Here is a 12571-nt window from a genome sequence, read left to right as displayed (position 1 = left end):
GAAAGCACATTTAATCAAAACAGTAATTCATTATATGTTTATGTAATAATCCGACCTGGAGTGCGCCTCTACATACTTTGTATCCAATCTAGGGTATGAGGCCTTCCCATTATTTTGGTGACCCTGGAATCTGGGAAACTCCATGCTTGTAATCTCTAAATGGACCAGACGATATATCCCAGCATGCATAATGGCAACATTATCCAATTTTGGAATGCTCAAAAACGTGCACCCTGAATCGACACAGTTCCTCAATCGGACTTCCATCGAGTAGCATCACGAACATTGATTCCAATCAGTCTTCCGCATTTCTTTCTTCCTGTGCTGCTGTAGGATTCCTTTGTTGATGTTCATCCTCCGCAGTGAACCCTCCCCTGAATTTTGTTCTTCGGTTTCAGAGCTTTCCCTTTTCCATCCTAATTTGAGTGTCTTGGATTTCACCGTGCACCAGAGCTGGGACCTCCTTGGAGATATTTCCATATTTGGATTAGCCCACTAATTTTGAACGGGAAGAACGCTGTGTACTAGGACTTGATTGTGCTTTCTTAGACTGCGTTTTGGAAATGTCCTTCTCGATCGGATTTTGGACTTTGTTTTTTCAGTGTAGTCTGTTTTCTATGATCTACAACCCTTTGCACTTGTTTGAGCCTGCCGCACCTAACATCCTTCAATCTTGCACTTTTTCACTAACAGACAGGAGACTGACTCCACATCCTGCTAGTGTGTCCAATGAAGGTCATCGTGGACTCTCTCCATGTAGGAGTCTATTCTAGATTTTTGATTGGATGTTCTCCCTACCATAATGACCTTTTTATGAGACCAACTTTCTTTCTGGTCTACAGTGGCCAAAGGTCCTGTAGCAGAAGAAGCCCAACCCATTACCTTTGTTGTTTCCACAGATATATAGTTCTCCCCATTTTAAGACCCCATATACCTAGAGTGTGCTGTTTGAGGTGGCTCTAAATATACCTGCTAGTCCTCCACTTTGCTGTCTCAAAAAGTAGGGAAAGCACCTGGCCCTGATAACTGCCAATTGAACTCTTTTTGAATGAGCCAGGGATCTGATGCTTTTAAAAAAAAATCTTGCAGATTAATATGGTTTTTACAAGTTCTTGGACCTCAGCAGAGATGGACCCCATTTTCAAAAAAGAGATTGTAATCTGCTGGAGAATTAATGTCCAATATCATTTATCGACTCCCTGGCAAAAGTGTACAGTAAGATAATACTTACTAAGCTCAATGATTGAATGAATTTGATGACACGAATCTTATTTCAAATGTACAAGGCGAATTCAGATCGAATAAAGGTACGGCAGAAAATTGCTTTTTCCTGTGCACTTATATCCAGAAACTGTTTTTCAAAGGAAAATTACACTTTGTTTTGCAAAACCGCACTTGCTGGGGTGAACAGCACAGCTGTGGCAAATTCTTGTAAAGAAATGAATTCTGCCTGCTTTTCTGGACAAGATGACGCTTTTCTTTCTGTAGTAGTTTCTGGGGTGAATGCACCAAAGATTGAGCTTGTGTGCTGTCACTCCTCCGGTTCTAACTTTTATATAAATGAACTTGCCCGTCTTGTTCAAGACCCTGAGTGTGATGCCCTTGTTCGTTGGCGACACCAGAGTAGGCATTTTGCTATATGTCGATAACGTGATGTTCCTTTCACAATCCTTGTTTGATGTAAGTAAACAACTTGACCTGTTGGATCGTACACCATGCACAGTTAATAAAAGTAAAACTGCCGTAGTGGCCTGCAATTAACAGTTAAGATCCGTCTTAAGTTTAAAAATGAGCCCATTAAACAGGTTATTTATTTTGACCATCTGGCTGGAGTTTGATGGCTAATGGCTCATGGGCACACCAAGTGGTACAAGGTAAATGTATCTTTTCACTATGAGCAGAAGTCTTATTACGTTTATTTTACAGATGTGGCGGTAGAGTGATTGTGCTAGATATTGAGGTATATAAAGCACAGGCCTCCATACCTGTGCTTGGAAATCTTGAGGGACACGTTCCAATCACTCCGAGCAAAATAGAGAAAACTGTTTCATAAAACAAAAAAAGCTAGGGTGTAGAATATTTAACCTGGTTAACCGGCTCGAGGAAAAGAGCACTTTACATGAAATGTAGATTGAGTTATTTTATCACTGGCAGCATTTACAATTAAATGAATAGTCACATACTGATACATGTCCACACTGCATTGCTTCTATTGAAAATGAAATGCATTTTATATTGGACTATAAATTAGTCTAAGGCAAGGAAGAAGTGTATTTTTCGTATATTGGTGCTAATAAATCACAGCCACTTAAGACTTGTATCAGCAACTGCACATTTCATCAACACTGCTTAATATAGTAGAACAAACATTTTGGACCAAGCAGTTTGAGATGAGCCTTGGTTTGCTTTTATTTATTCCCTTAATCCTATTTTAATATTCTGAAGCTGTGATTGAATTTTAACACCTATTTTTTAACCAGATCGCCGAGATGGGTGGTGTAACACTGTTTTAATGGTTTTACCTTGTGTAGTATTTTTGTGTGATTTAGATTGTATAATTGATGTATTATTTTAATTTTGTGCACATTTCCAGAAATGTGTAATTTTGCAATAAAGGAATAATTAATGAGAAAATCTATACGACATATCACTCTGAAATGTATAAAGGTGTATATTTTTGGAGTTTGTAGAGAAGCCTGCTTACCTTGCAAATGGAGTATACCAATTTGACCCTTATTTTATAAAATGATCTCGCGCGTTTTGCTGCGGTTTTTTCAAGTGTGTTTTTATTGGAACATAGTCTAGATACATTGTCTGGAGAAGGTGGTCAGCCAACACATGATTAAACCCCAGAGGGTCTTTCTGAAGACAGGAAGGTAAGGTTACTGGGACAGAATTCCCGTGGGATCTCTATGGCCAGTGGCAGATGTGTCTCCCAAGATACAATAAGGTCATTAGGCTGTTGCCTGCACGTAAATAATCGGACCGTCTTTTTGTAGATATAAATTTTCAATATTTTTTATAATATCCATAATTGTACACAATTCGGATTTCTTGTTGGCTGAAAAATACCTATAATGCCCATTGGTTTTAGGTTCCTAGGAACTTCCTTCTTTGCAGCTACCTTGGGGAAGGTCATGGTTTGTGATGGCTTTCTACCTTTTTGGTCCAAATGTACATGCTCGTATGACTATCGATTACTCTGGTGCCATTGATTTTGGGAGGTCTGATGGGGCACGTCAGTCCAGTGCTTTGTAGCAACTCCCGACTACCTGATGTGGGCAGGAGATAGTGCCTACCTGCCTCCATAACAGTAGGATGCTGGTTCAAACTCCACACCAGGATGTATTCTCACGTATAGACTGCCTTTTATTTTAAGATGTAGTCCTCCCTGAGTCTTAGAATGTGGGCCTGTGTTCTCTGGTGAGAGTCTGAAGGCCAATGTTGGCACAATCAAAGGTGAACAAGCGTGAATGCTGTTTTGAACTGTGGTATTCGGAGTGCATACCACAGTTTGAAGACAACTGTTTTAGAGGTATTGAGTCACTAGTGTAGATGGTCATGGCATGGGCAAGAGTGATGGATGGATTGCAGCTTGGAAGGTTAATGGGTTGTGGGGGACTGAGGCTGGGTTGTGGTGGGTCGGGAGAAGGTAGATGCAGAGGACACGGCTTCTGCCTTTGCATCTGCAAGATTTTTAAAATTGGGTTTTTACAAAGTTGTGTGCTTTCCCTCTCAAATCATGCATGCACATAGGTGAAGATGGTGGTCCTCGGGAGAACTGAAAGACACACTTGGTTGTCGGATCCAGCAAAGTTCCCTCAATTGCACCATTGCTCATACTGGTCAAAATTGACCAACAGTTTGACTTGTATGCGTGCCATATAGCCTAGTTAGTGCCTGCATTTATTAATCACTTTCTCGTCTTCTACTGAAAAGTGTTTTGTTTTGCATAATCAGGCAACTGGGACCAACCCTTTTCTTTCTCTGAGCTGCAGTGTAGAAATGGGGGGAGGGTTTCGACACACAAGGCATTAAACGGGAAATGGGATTCCAAGTCTCGGGTTGGGTGGAGAGTGAAGGGTGTGGTGTCATTGGCATTGAGGAGAAGTCATTCCTTGAAATAGGGTTGTGAGCTCCTTCCTGAAATGTAAAAGCGAGTTGTGTTTTGTGTTCATGTGGATGAGGTTCCTGAGTCTGGGGGCGTAGGCAGAGAGGACCCGTCTTCTGGTACTTTCCTTCCGTCGCCATCGGAGTTGAAGCGTGCACATGTTCTTGCTTTGAATTTATTGTAGGAGTGCTGTTTGTATACAGTGGGCTTTGTAGTTGTGCGCAGTAGTGTCCATGTCTTTGGCGACCGAGGGCTGCATCATCCAAATTATTGATGGTGACCGTGCTGGCTTGTAGTGTTTGCAACATCCTTCAATTCGTTAAACTGAGAATTTTGAAATAGTGTGTGGCTGGGACTTCAGTGTGATTTATAGCGACAATGCACGCCTAGGTTGTTTTTGTGGCTTCATAAGTTATTTACATTGACCATTGTGCTATAGATTGTGGCCACAAAATCCAAATGCTCTACACTAGGAATGCTAGCATTTATTATGGACTCTGCTTCATGAAATAATTTACACTGGCCCTGCTGGGATAAATCATGGGTGCAGCTGCGTAAAATTACTCGCATTGGCAATGCTCCCATATGTGTGAAGTCTGGCATCCTGGAAATGCTGTTAAATACTCCTATGTTCTGTTGGTGACATGGTATCTACCAGATTGTTTCATGCATTATCCTAAAGAACCAATTGTTAGAAGTCCGTTCATCCCGTGTCTTTTAAAAACAATATGCTGTAAAATGCACCATTTCAGCAAATTATTTTAAAATGTTCTCGGGCCAAACATCCAATTTCTCCTACCTTACTTGGGGCTCTCTTGCTATTCTTCATCGTTTGCACTATTCTGTCGCAGAGGTTAATACCCCTGCACTAAAGCTATTCCTCTACTGCAACTGCCTTTTGAATAATTTACAATTGCATTTCCTTCTCAAGAGCTACCCAACCCTACCCCGCCCCCCGTACCCACCAGCACCAAATGCTGCCTACGCTACTGCCATGTGCATAATAATAATCTTTCAACTATTGCAATCTGCGTCACTCCACTGCAGCAGGATGTTAATCGTAATCATTAGGTATAAGTGGTGACCTTGGCTGACCTGAGTCTGTGGCACAGAAGCTTTGGGAGAGGGGAGCTGCGCAGGGCGTGCAGGGGCACCCTCATTTTGTGGGGTGCCACATAGTACAATATAGGGTTATTGTTGTTCTCACCCACCGCTACAAAGAATTGTGCCTGGTGTTTGTTGAGTTTGAATACTAATGCAGTTTTTAATGAAGATAACAAGGTAGTAAGAGTTTTTCTTTTTTTCTTTGAAGCATCTGAAAACCTTGCGGCACCCCTGCTTGCTTCGTTTCCTGTCTTGCACAGTCGAGGAAGATGGGATTCACCTCATCACGGAGCGGGTGCAGCCCTTGGAAATGGTTCTGGATAGTCTTTCCTCTGATGAAATCTGCGCCGGGATCTATGACATCTTGCAGGCTCTTGTGTTTTTCCATGACACAGTAAGTAATCGCTTTAAATGCCTCAGCAGCAGTGCGCCGATGCTGCAGTGTCCTTAAAAAGATCATAGTGTGAGCGATGATATGCAGCATTTCATTTCTTAGCAATTCTTTGAAAAATCACACTTGACTGTGCTAGATCTGCCACTTTGATGAATTTTAAGTTTAACCCTATATAGTTCTTTTAGTGAAAAATTGATCAGTCTGTTATTTTTATATTCATTTAGAATTTGCTGTGCACAATTGGCACTATCTAGATCAAATCATTTCAGAAAACCGGGCTTTGGAAGCCGGCATAGCTAGTCTTAAATCCTCTTTGAAGGACATCATGGATAGTGTCTCGCAAGGGTGTCCTTTATTACAGGTCTTGTCTTATAACATGTATGTGGCCCCCTTTTCCATGTGATCTAATCCTTTGACTTGGCCTACAGCTTGTACGCATTTGATACTTAAGACCCATTCAGCCCAATTTGCCACTGTTTGACTGCAGTTCTGGGGTGGTTGAAGCAGAACTAGTTGTGGCGTAACTATTGTACGACTGAGTCCATCTTCTTGTGAGGTCCCACTCCTTTTAAATTGCCAGGTAGACCTCACTCCTCCCTGATTTCTCCTGCCCTTCCACTCTTTCCAGATTAAGGACATGGTAAGAAAATCTCTGCCTTTTGTTGCCGACATGAGCATAGCCTCCCAACTGCAAGGCAAACCTATTGTTTTAAGTTGTATTTCTCTATATTCTGTTAGTCTATTTTATTTTGTTTAATCTCCTGTGCCAAAATATTTGCTGCTAATAAATAAATTACTATATAATTGTGATGGCCAGTAAAATGGCATCCCTGCCAAACTGGTATACTGTAGTGCAGTGTTGTAAAATTGGGCTGTAATATTCCTTGCCTTGACTAATCTTTTGGCTCTCCAGAGAGCTTCAAAGTGTGAGCTTGTAGACTTGCAATAGTTTAAAATCTGCTGAATGCTTCGTGGTACTGCTCCTAATTAATGGATGTCCAAAATCTGCCTTGGTCTCCGTTTGGTGAAGTGTGCAGCCTGGGAGGCAAAAACCTCCTGATGATCCCTGACTTTCACAGCAGTCAGTGATTCTCAACAATGCTGCAGTATAGGCTAGTAAGTCTGGTTTACAGTGAGTCATCCATGTATTGAAGAAACCACACAGTTCACTTTGTGCCAAATGTGGCACCTGTAAGGGATCAGAAATGAGAAGCAGACAAAAGGTTGTAATATTCTTTTTTTTATTTTTAAACATCTTTTTATTAAGGTCTCATCAGTTAAAACAGCACCCAGTTAATACATTCCGTGGTCAATTTACTGCAATAGCATCATCACATGGTAAGCAGTACACAGTTCACATATCTGTTTCGCTGTCCGTAAGCATGTCACATAGATATGTCCTAAAGGGGCCACAGATGTCCTTCGGTCGACTTGTGCTGGGTTGGGTGAACACGTATTGTTCCTTACACTCATTGATGTATCTTAGTTCTCGCAAGAAAGTGTCCATGGTAGGGGGGTCTCGAACTTTTCCATACTTACTTGAAATATACATTTCTTGGCAATAATACATGATACATTAAACAGTCTTCTGACTTTCTCTGAGCATTTACCGATGTCCCCGAACAGATATTTTTGGGGAGACCAATGCGGAGGAATCTGTGTGACATCAGTCAACATGGCAGCCACCTTCTCCCAGAACCGCGCCATTTCCGCGCACTCCCAATACATGTGATGGGATCCGGCTTGTGGAGTCCCACATTTGGGGCAATTGCCTGAATCGTCTGGTGTGAATTTAGCAACCTTAGCGGGCGTGTAGTGTAACCTGTTAAGAATTTTGAATTGTATCTGGCGTAGTCCCGCATTGAGGGATACCTTTTTCGTGAGTGCCCAATATCTGCCCCATTTGTCATCAGGTATTATTGTATCTGGCGTAGTCCCGCATTGAGGGATACCTTTTTCGTGAGTGCACAATATCTGCCCCATTTGTCATCAGGTATTATTATCTGGCGTAGTCCCGCATTGAGGGATACCTTTTTCGTGAGTGCACAATATCTGTCCCATTAGTCATCAGGTATTTGCATTTTCATATCTGTTACCCATTTCTCTTTCACCCGGTTGGCTGTCGGAGTGTGGTTCTGTATTACCTTATACAATTTGGAGATACCCAGACCGTCCTGTGTTGTGACCAGTTGTGTGCAAGGGTGAGAGGTGGGTTCATCAGGGAATGACGGCTAGCATGCTTGATATGCAGATCTCATTCTATAATACTGTAATATGCGGAGCGGGCCTCCTCCCATGCCTCTTTTGAATACATCCAGGGTTGTGAACTTCCCCTCTATATACATATCTCCCACTTTCATCTCTCTGTCGGGGTCCCAGGCCTCCTGTATACTGGTGTCAAATGTAGGGGGAATGTTTGGATAGTTCCAAAGGGGAGTCTCGGGGTTATATGGCACTTCAATATTCAGTCTTTTAAATATCGCCCCACAGGCCCTCACGGTGCAGCTCACAGGGTCAAATTCACATGCATCTCTGTGTCTTGTATCATAAATGACTGATCTGACATCTGTGGGTGCAGTGGTGTACTCCTCTATCCAGGTGTGTGGCGAATTATCTACATCATACCAGTGCCTTGCGGCCTGCGCCACTAAGTAGTAGAGCTCGAAATCTGGCACCGCTATCCCCCCCTGTTTCATATGGTTCTGTCATCTTTTCCCAGCTAATCCTGGCCACCCCCCCATTCCAGAGAAATGACACCGCCATGGACCTAAGCCTGGAGAAGAATTCCTTTCCCGGCCATATGGGGATATTTACAAATGGGTATAGCAGTTTCGGGAGCACAATCATTTTAAGGATTGTGATTGTGCTGTGCAATGAAATTGGAAGGTGCCTCCAGACCTGTAGTTTGGTGTTGATTGTTTCGGTCTGCCCACTTGAGGCCGCATGTCAGAGCGGGGCTTTCCGTGGAAGAGGTGAGCAGAAATATTTCTGACTTGGGGATATTTATCGTGTAGCCGGAATACTGTGCAAATTTTGTTAATGTCTGCCATGATAGGGTCAATGTTTTTTTCCAGTTCACGGACATATAGCAGCGTTTCGTCCACCTACAGTGATATCATTTGGGTGGCTCCTTTCAGTGTTCTGCCCCTGTTATGTCTCAACCGAACTGCAGCTGCCATGGGTTCTATTGTTAACGCGAAAAGAATGGGGGAGAAGGGACACCCCTGTCTGATTCCCCTGCCCAGTTCGAACAGCTCAGATATGGTTCTATTTGTGCATACTTTTCCAGGGGCAGTATATAGCAATCTGACATACTTGATAAAGTGGGGGCCCACTCCGAACGCCTCAAGCACCAAGAAGAGGTATTCCCAGGAGACTGAGTCAAAAGCTTTCTGGGCGTCGAGAGACACCGCCACAGCTTGCTTGTTAGGGTTTATTTGTGCCATTATGCCGAATAACCGCAGGTTTAAGGCAGTGGACCTTCGGGGAATAAACCCATTTTGGTCTGCATGTACCAGCGTGGGTGTAAAGGGTAGCATGCGGTTCACCAGTACCTTCGCAAAGATCTTAGCGTCCACATTTATCAGGGATAAGGGTCTATACGTTGCCATATCTTGTGGCGGGCGTCTCGGTTTAGGCAATACCGTAATTATAGCCTCTCGCATTGTGGGGGGCAGTATTAGCTTACCCAGGGCCTCCTCCCATAGTTCCAACATTACCGGGACCAGTTCCTCCCGAAAATCATTATAAAATTCAGCGCTCAGTCCATCTGAGCCCAGCGCTTTACCAGATGTGAGCTCTTTGATTGCCTCGGTAAGCTCCTCTGCTGTAACGGGCTGCTCTAGTATCAATTTGCTCTCCTCTGGGAGCTTGGGGAGGTCTAGCGCAGCGAGGTAGTGCCTAATCTCAGGAGGGGATTTCCTATCTCTATTCGTATAGAGATTTTTGTAATATTTAACAAATTCATCATTAATTCCTTGTTCGCATGTGATTATTTCATTCTGCGCCGTCTGGATCGCGGCGATCGGGACTGCTTGTTTGACCAAGTTGGCCAACATTTCCCGGCTTTATTACCCTCACCATATCTGCGCGCCCGGGTCGGGCTGCCATGAATTGTATTTCCCGCACTGCTAACTTGTCGAATCTCTAAGGAGTTTGTGTATTTTGTCCAGTGTGTCTCCACAATGTGTGTGGCTATAAGTTTCTTCCAATTCGTTCAATTCCCTCTCCACCTCTCCAGTTCAGTGCGTATGGCCTTCAGTAGACCAGTGGTTTTGGATATCAAGGCACCTCTTGCCCAGACTTGAAAGGCTTCCCATACTGTTGATATTTGGGCTACCGACCCAACGTTGTCTATAAAGAAGTTAGCAATTTCCTCGTGTAAGGCTTCGACAACATTTGGGTCCCTAAGTATACCTCTAGGCATCCTCCATCTTCGCGTCGGTCTTGGGGCCTCTTTCAGTATAATCTCCAAAATAACCGGGAAGTGGTCCGATAGCGTACGGGGCAAGATATCACAATTTTGCAGCGCTGGTGCCATGTCTGAGGACACGAACCAATAATCTATATGTGACTCACTGTCATGCACAGAGGAGTAGAATGTATACCGTTTGCTGGTTGAAGTACCCTGCAGGCATCAATCGGGGACAATTGCGAAAGGATTTGTTTCAAGGTCAATGCTACTCTGGGAGGTGGCCTGTTCCCTTTGGAAGATCTATCCAGGGCCTGGTCTAGCGCAACGTTGAAGTCTCCCCCCTCACCCCCAACCCCATATAACAGTGGTCGCATCGTGATTAGTAAGGATCCTCAAGCATTTGTAGGTAAAAATCAGGGTCGTCTAAATTGGGGCCATAGGTATTCACCAAGGTTATTTGTTTCCCCGCAATTTCCCCCCAGACCAGTACATATCTTCCCATTGGGTCCGCTAAGTGGCCCTTTGCAAGAAAGCCCAGCGAGTGATGTATGAGGGTGCAAACGCCTCTGGAGTGTGAGGAGTAATTGGTATAGTATCGCAGTTTGCCCCATTTAGCCAGTAAGTTCTCATTAAAGGGATGGTCTAGTAAAACATTTTATTTCAAAAATAGATAGGCCACATTAAAAAAAAAATACTAGCATCCTCCGTTTTAAAACTTCCTATGTAAAATTTTGAACTATTCAAGCTCAAAATTCGAAAAAGCAAGCACAGGGGCGCCGCCATTTTGTGAAATGGAGGCCCTCCTGTGCTGGCTTTTGCTTTTGTGGCACTAATGAAGGAAAAGCCAGCCAGCTGTAGTAAACAAAGTCTACCGCTGGGTGGCTTTCCCTTCATTAGTGCCGGGACTCGGAGGACGCGGACCGGAGACCAGAGCAGGAAAGCTGCAGCTGAATCTCGGTAAGTGCTATTTATTTTTTTTACAAAAAATAAGCACTAGCTGCGGTTTTTTGTCTAAGTTTTCCGGGCTGGAGGAGCCCGGAAAACTTAGAAATCAAACCGCAGCTTTAAAAACGTTGTATTTATGTTTGCGGTCGCTTTTGAAGCGACCGCAAACATAAATACAACGTTATTGTATTGGAAAACGCTGCGGTTTTTCGTTCCAAGTTTCTCAGGCTCCTCCGGCCCAAAGTGAAAGCCACAGCAGGCAGAAACACACGCGGTTGTGGTTACATGCCGCGTAGTGTTTCTACCTGCAGCTGATTTCCCATTTGGGGCTCTCGGGCTCCCCACGGGGAGCCCGAGAGCCCCATATGGGAAATGCTACGTTGTCTGCCTGAATCTGCTTTTCCATTTGGGGCTCTCGGGCTCCCCTTGGGGAGCCCGAGAGTCCCAAATGGAAAAGCAGATTCAGGCAGACACAACGCGATTGTTTTCCGCAACGCCGCGTTGTCTGCCTGAATATGCTTTTCCATTTGGGGCTCTCTGGCTCCCCGTCGCGGCGTTGCGGAAAACAACCGCGTTGTGTCTGCCCGAATCTGCTTTTCCATTTCAGGCAGACACAACACGGTTGTGTTGGAAAACGCTGCGGTTTAAAAACCGCAGCATTTTCCAACACAATAACGTTGTATTGATGTTAAAGCGGATTCAGGCAGACACAACCGCGTAGTGTTTCTACCTGCAGCTCATTTCCCATTTGGGGGTCTCGGGCTCCCCACGGGGAGCCCGAGACCCCCAAATGGGAAATCAGCTGCAGGTAGAAACACTACGCGGCATGTAAACACAACCGCGTGTGTTTCTGCCTGCTGTGGCTTTCACTTTGGGCCGGAGGAGCCTGAGAAACTTGGAACGAAAAACCGCAGCGTTTTCCAACACAATAACGTTGTATTTATGTTTGCGGTCGCTTCAAAAGCGACCGCAAACATAAATACAACGTTTTTAAAGCTGCGGTTTGATTTCTAAGTTTTCCGGGCTCCTCCAGCCCGGAAAACTTAGAAAAAAAACTGCAGCTAGTGCTTATTTTTTGTAAAAAAAATAAATAGCACTTACCGAGATTCAGCTGCAGCTTTCCTGCTCTGGTCTCCGGTCCGCGTCCTCCGAGTCCCGGCACTAATGAAGGGAAAGCCACCCAGCGGTAGACTTTGTTTACTACAGCTGGCTGGCTTTTCCTTCATTAGTGCCGCAAAAGCCAGCACAGGAGGGCCTCCATTTCACAAAATGGCGGCGCCCTTGTGCTTTCTTTTGAGCTTGAATATCTCAAAATTTTACATAGGAAGTTTTAAAACGGAGGATGCTGGTGTTTTTTTTTTAATGTGGCCTATCTATTTTTGAAATAAACATTTTTACTAGACCATGCCTTTAACCAATTTCTGTGCGTGTGTTTCTTGCACCATCAGTATGTGTGGCCCATGCTTGGTGACATAGTTGCCTACCTTCCTGGCTTTCATTGGATTGTTTAGGCCTCGGACATTCCATGACATTAGTCTTATCTTTAACCCATCACCCATTTTCCATGCAAACCTATTGTAGCTTACTGTAGCGACCTTGATTA

At 44.0% G+C, this 12571-nt stretch overlaps 1 protein-coding gene across 1 annotated transcript in view; it reads left to right on the top strand.

Annotated features, from left to right (window-relative positions):
- Nucleotides 1-12571, top strand: part of SCYL3 (SCY1 like pseudokinase 3) — a 469360-nt gene that overhangs the window by 52022 nt on the left and 404767 nt on the right. The window contains exon 2 of the mRNA XM_069641305.1: nt 5424-5609. Coding sequence (XP_069497406.1) covers nt 5424-5609 — 186 coding nt within the window. The remainder of the gene's footprint in view (nt 1-5423; nt 5610-12571) is intronic.

This window comes from Ambystoma mexicanum, chromosome 1q, assembly GCF_040938575.1.
Source record: "Ambystoma mexicanum isolate Mex_15411 chromosome 1q, UKY_AmexF1_1, whole genome shotgun sequence".
Taxonomy (NCBI): Eukaryota; Metazoa; Chordata; class Amphibia; order Caudata; family Ambystomatidae; genus Ambystoma; species Ambystoma mexicanum.
Note: the sequence above shows the minus strand (reverse complement) of the source record. Positions and strands in the feature narration are given on the sequence as shown.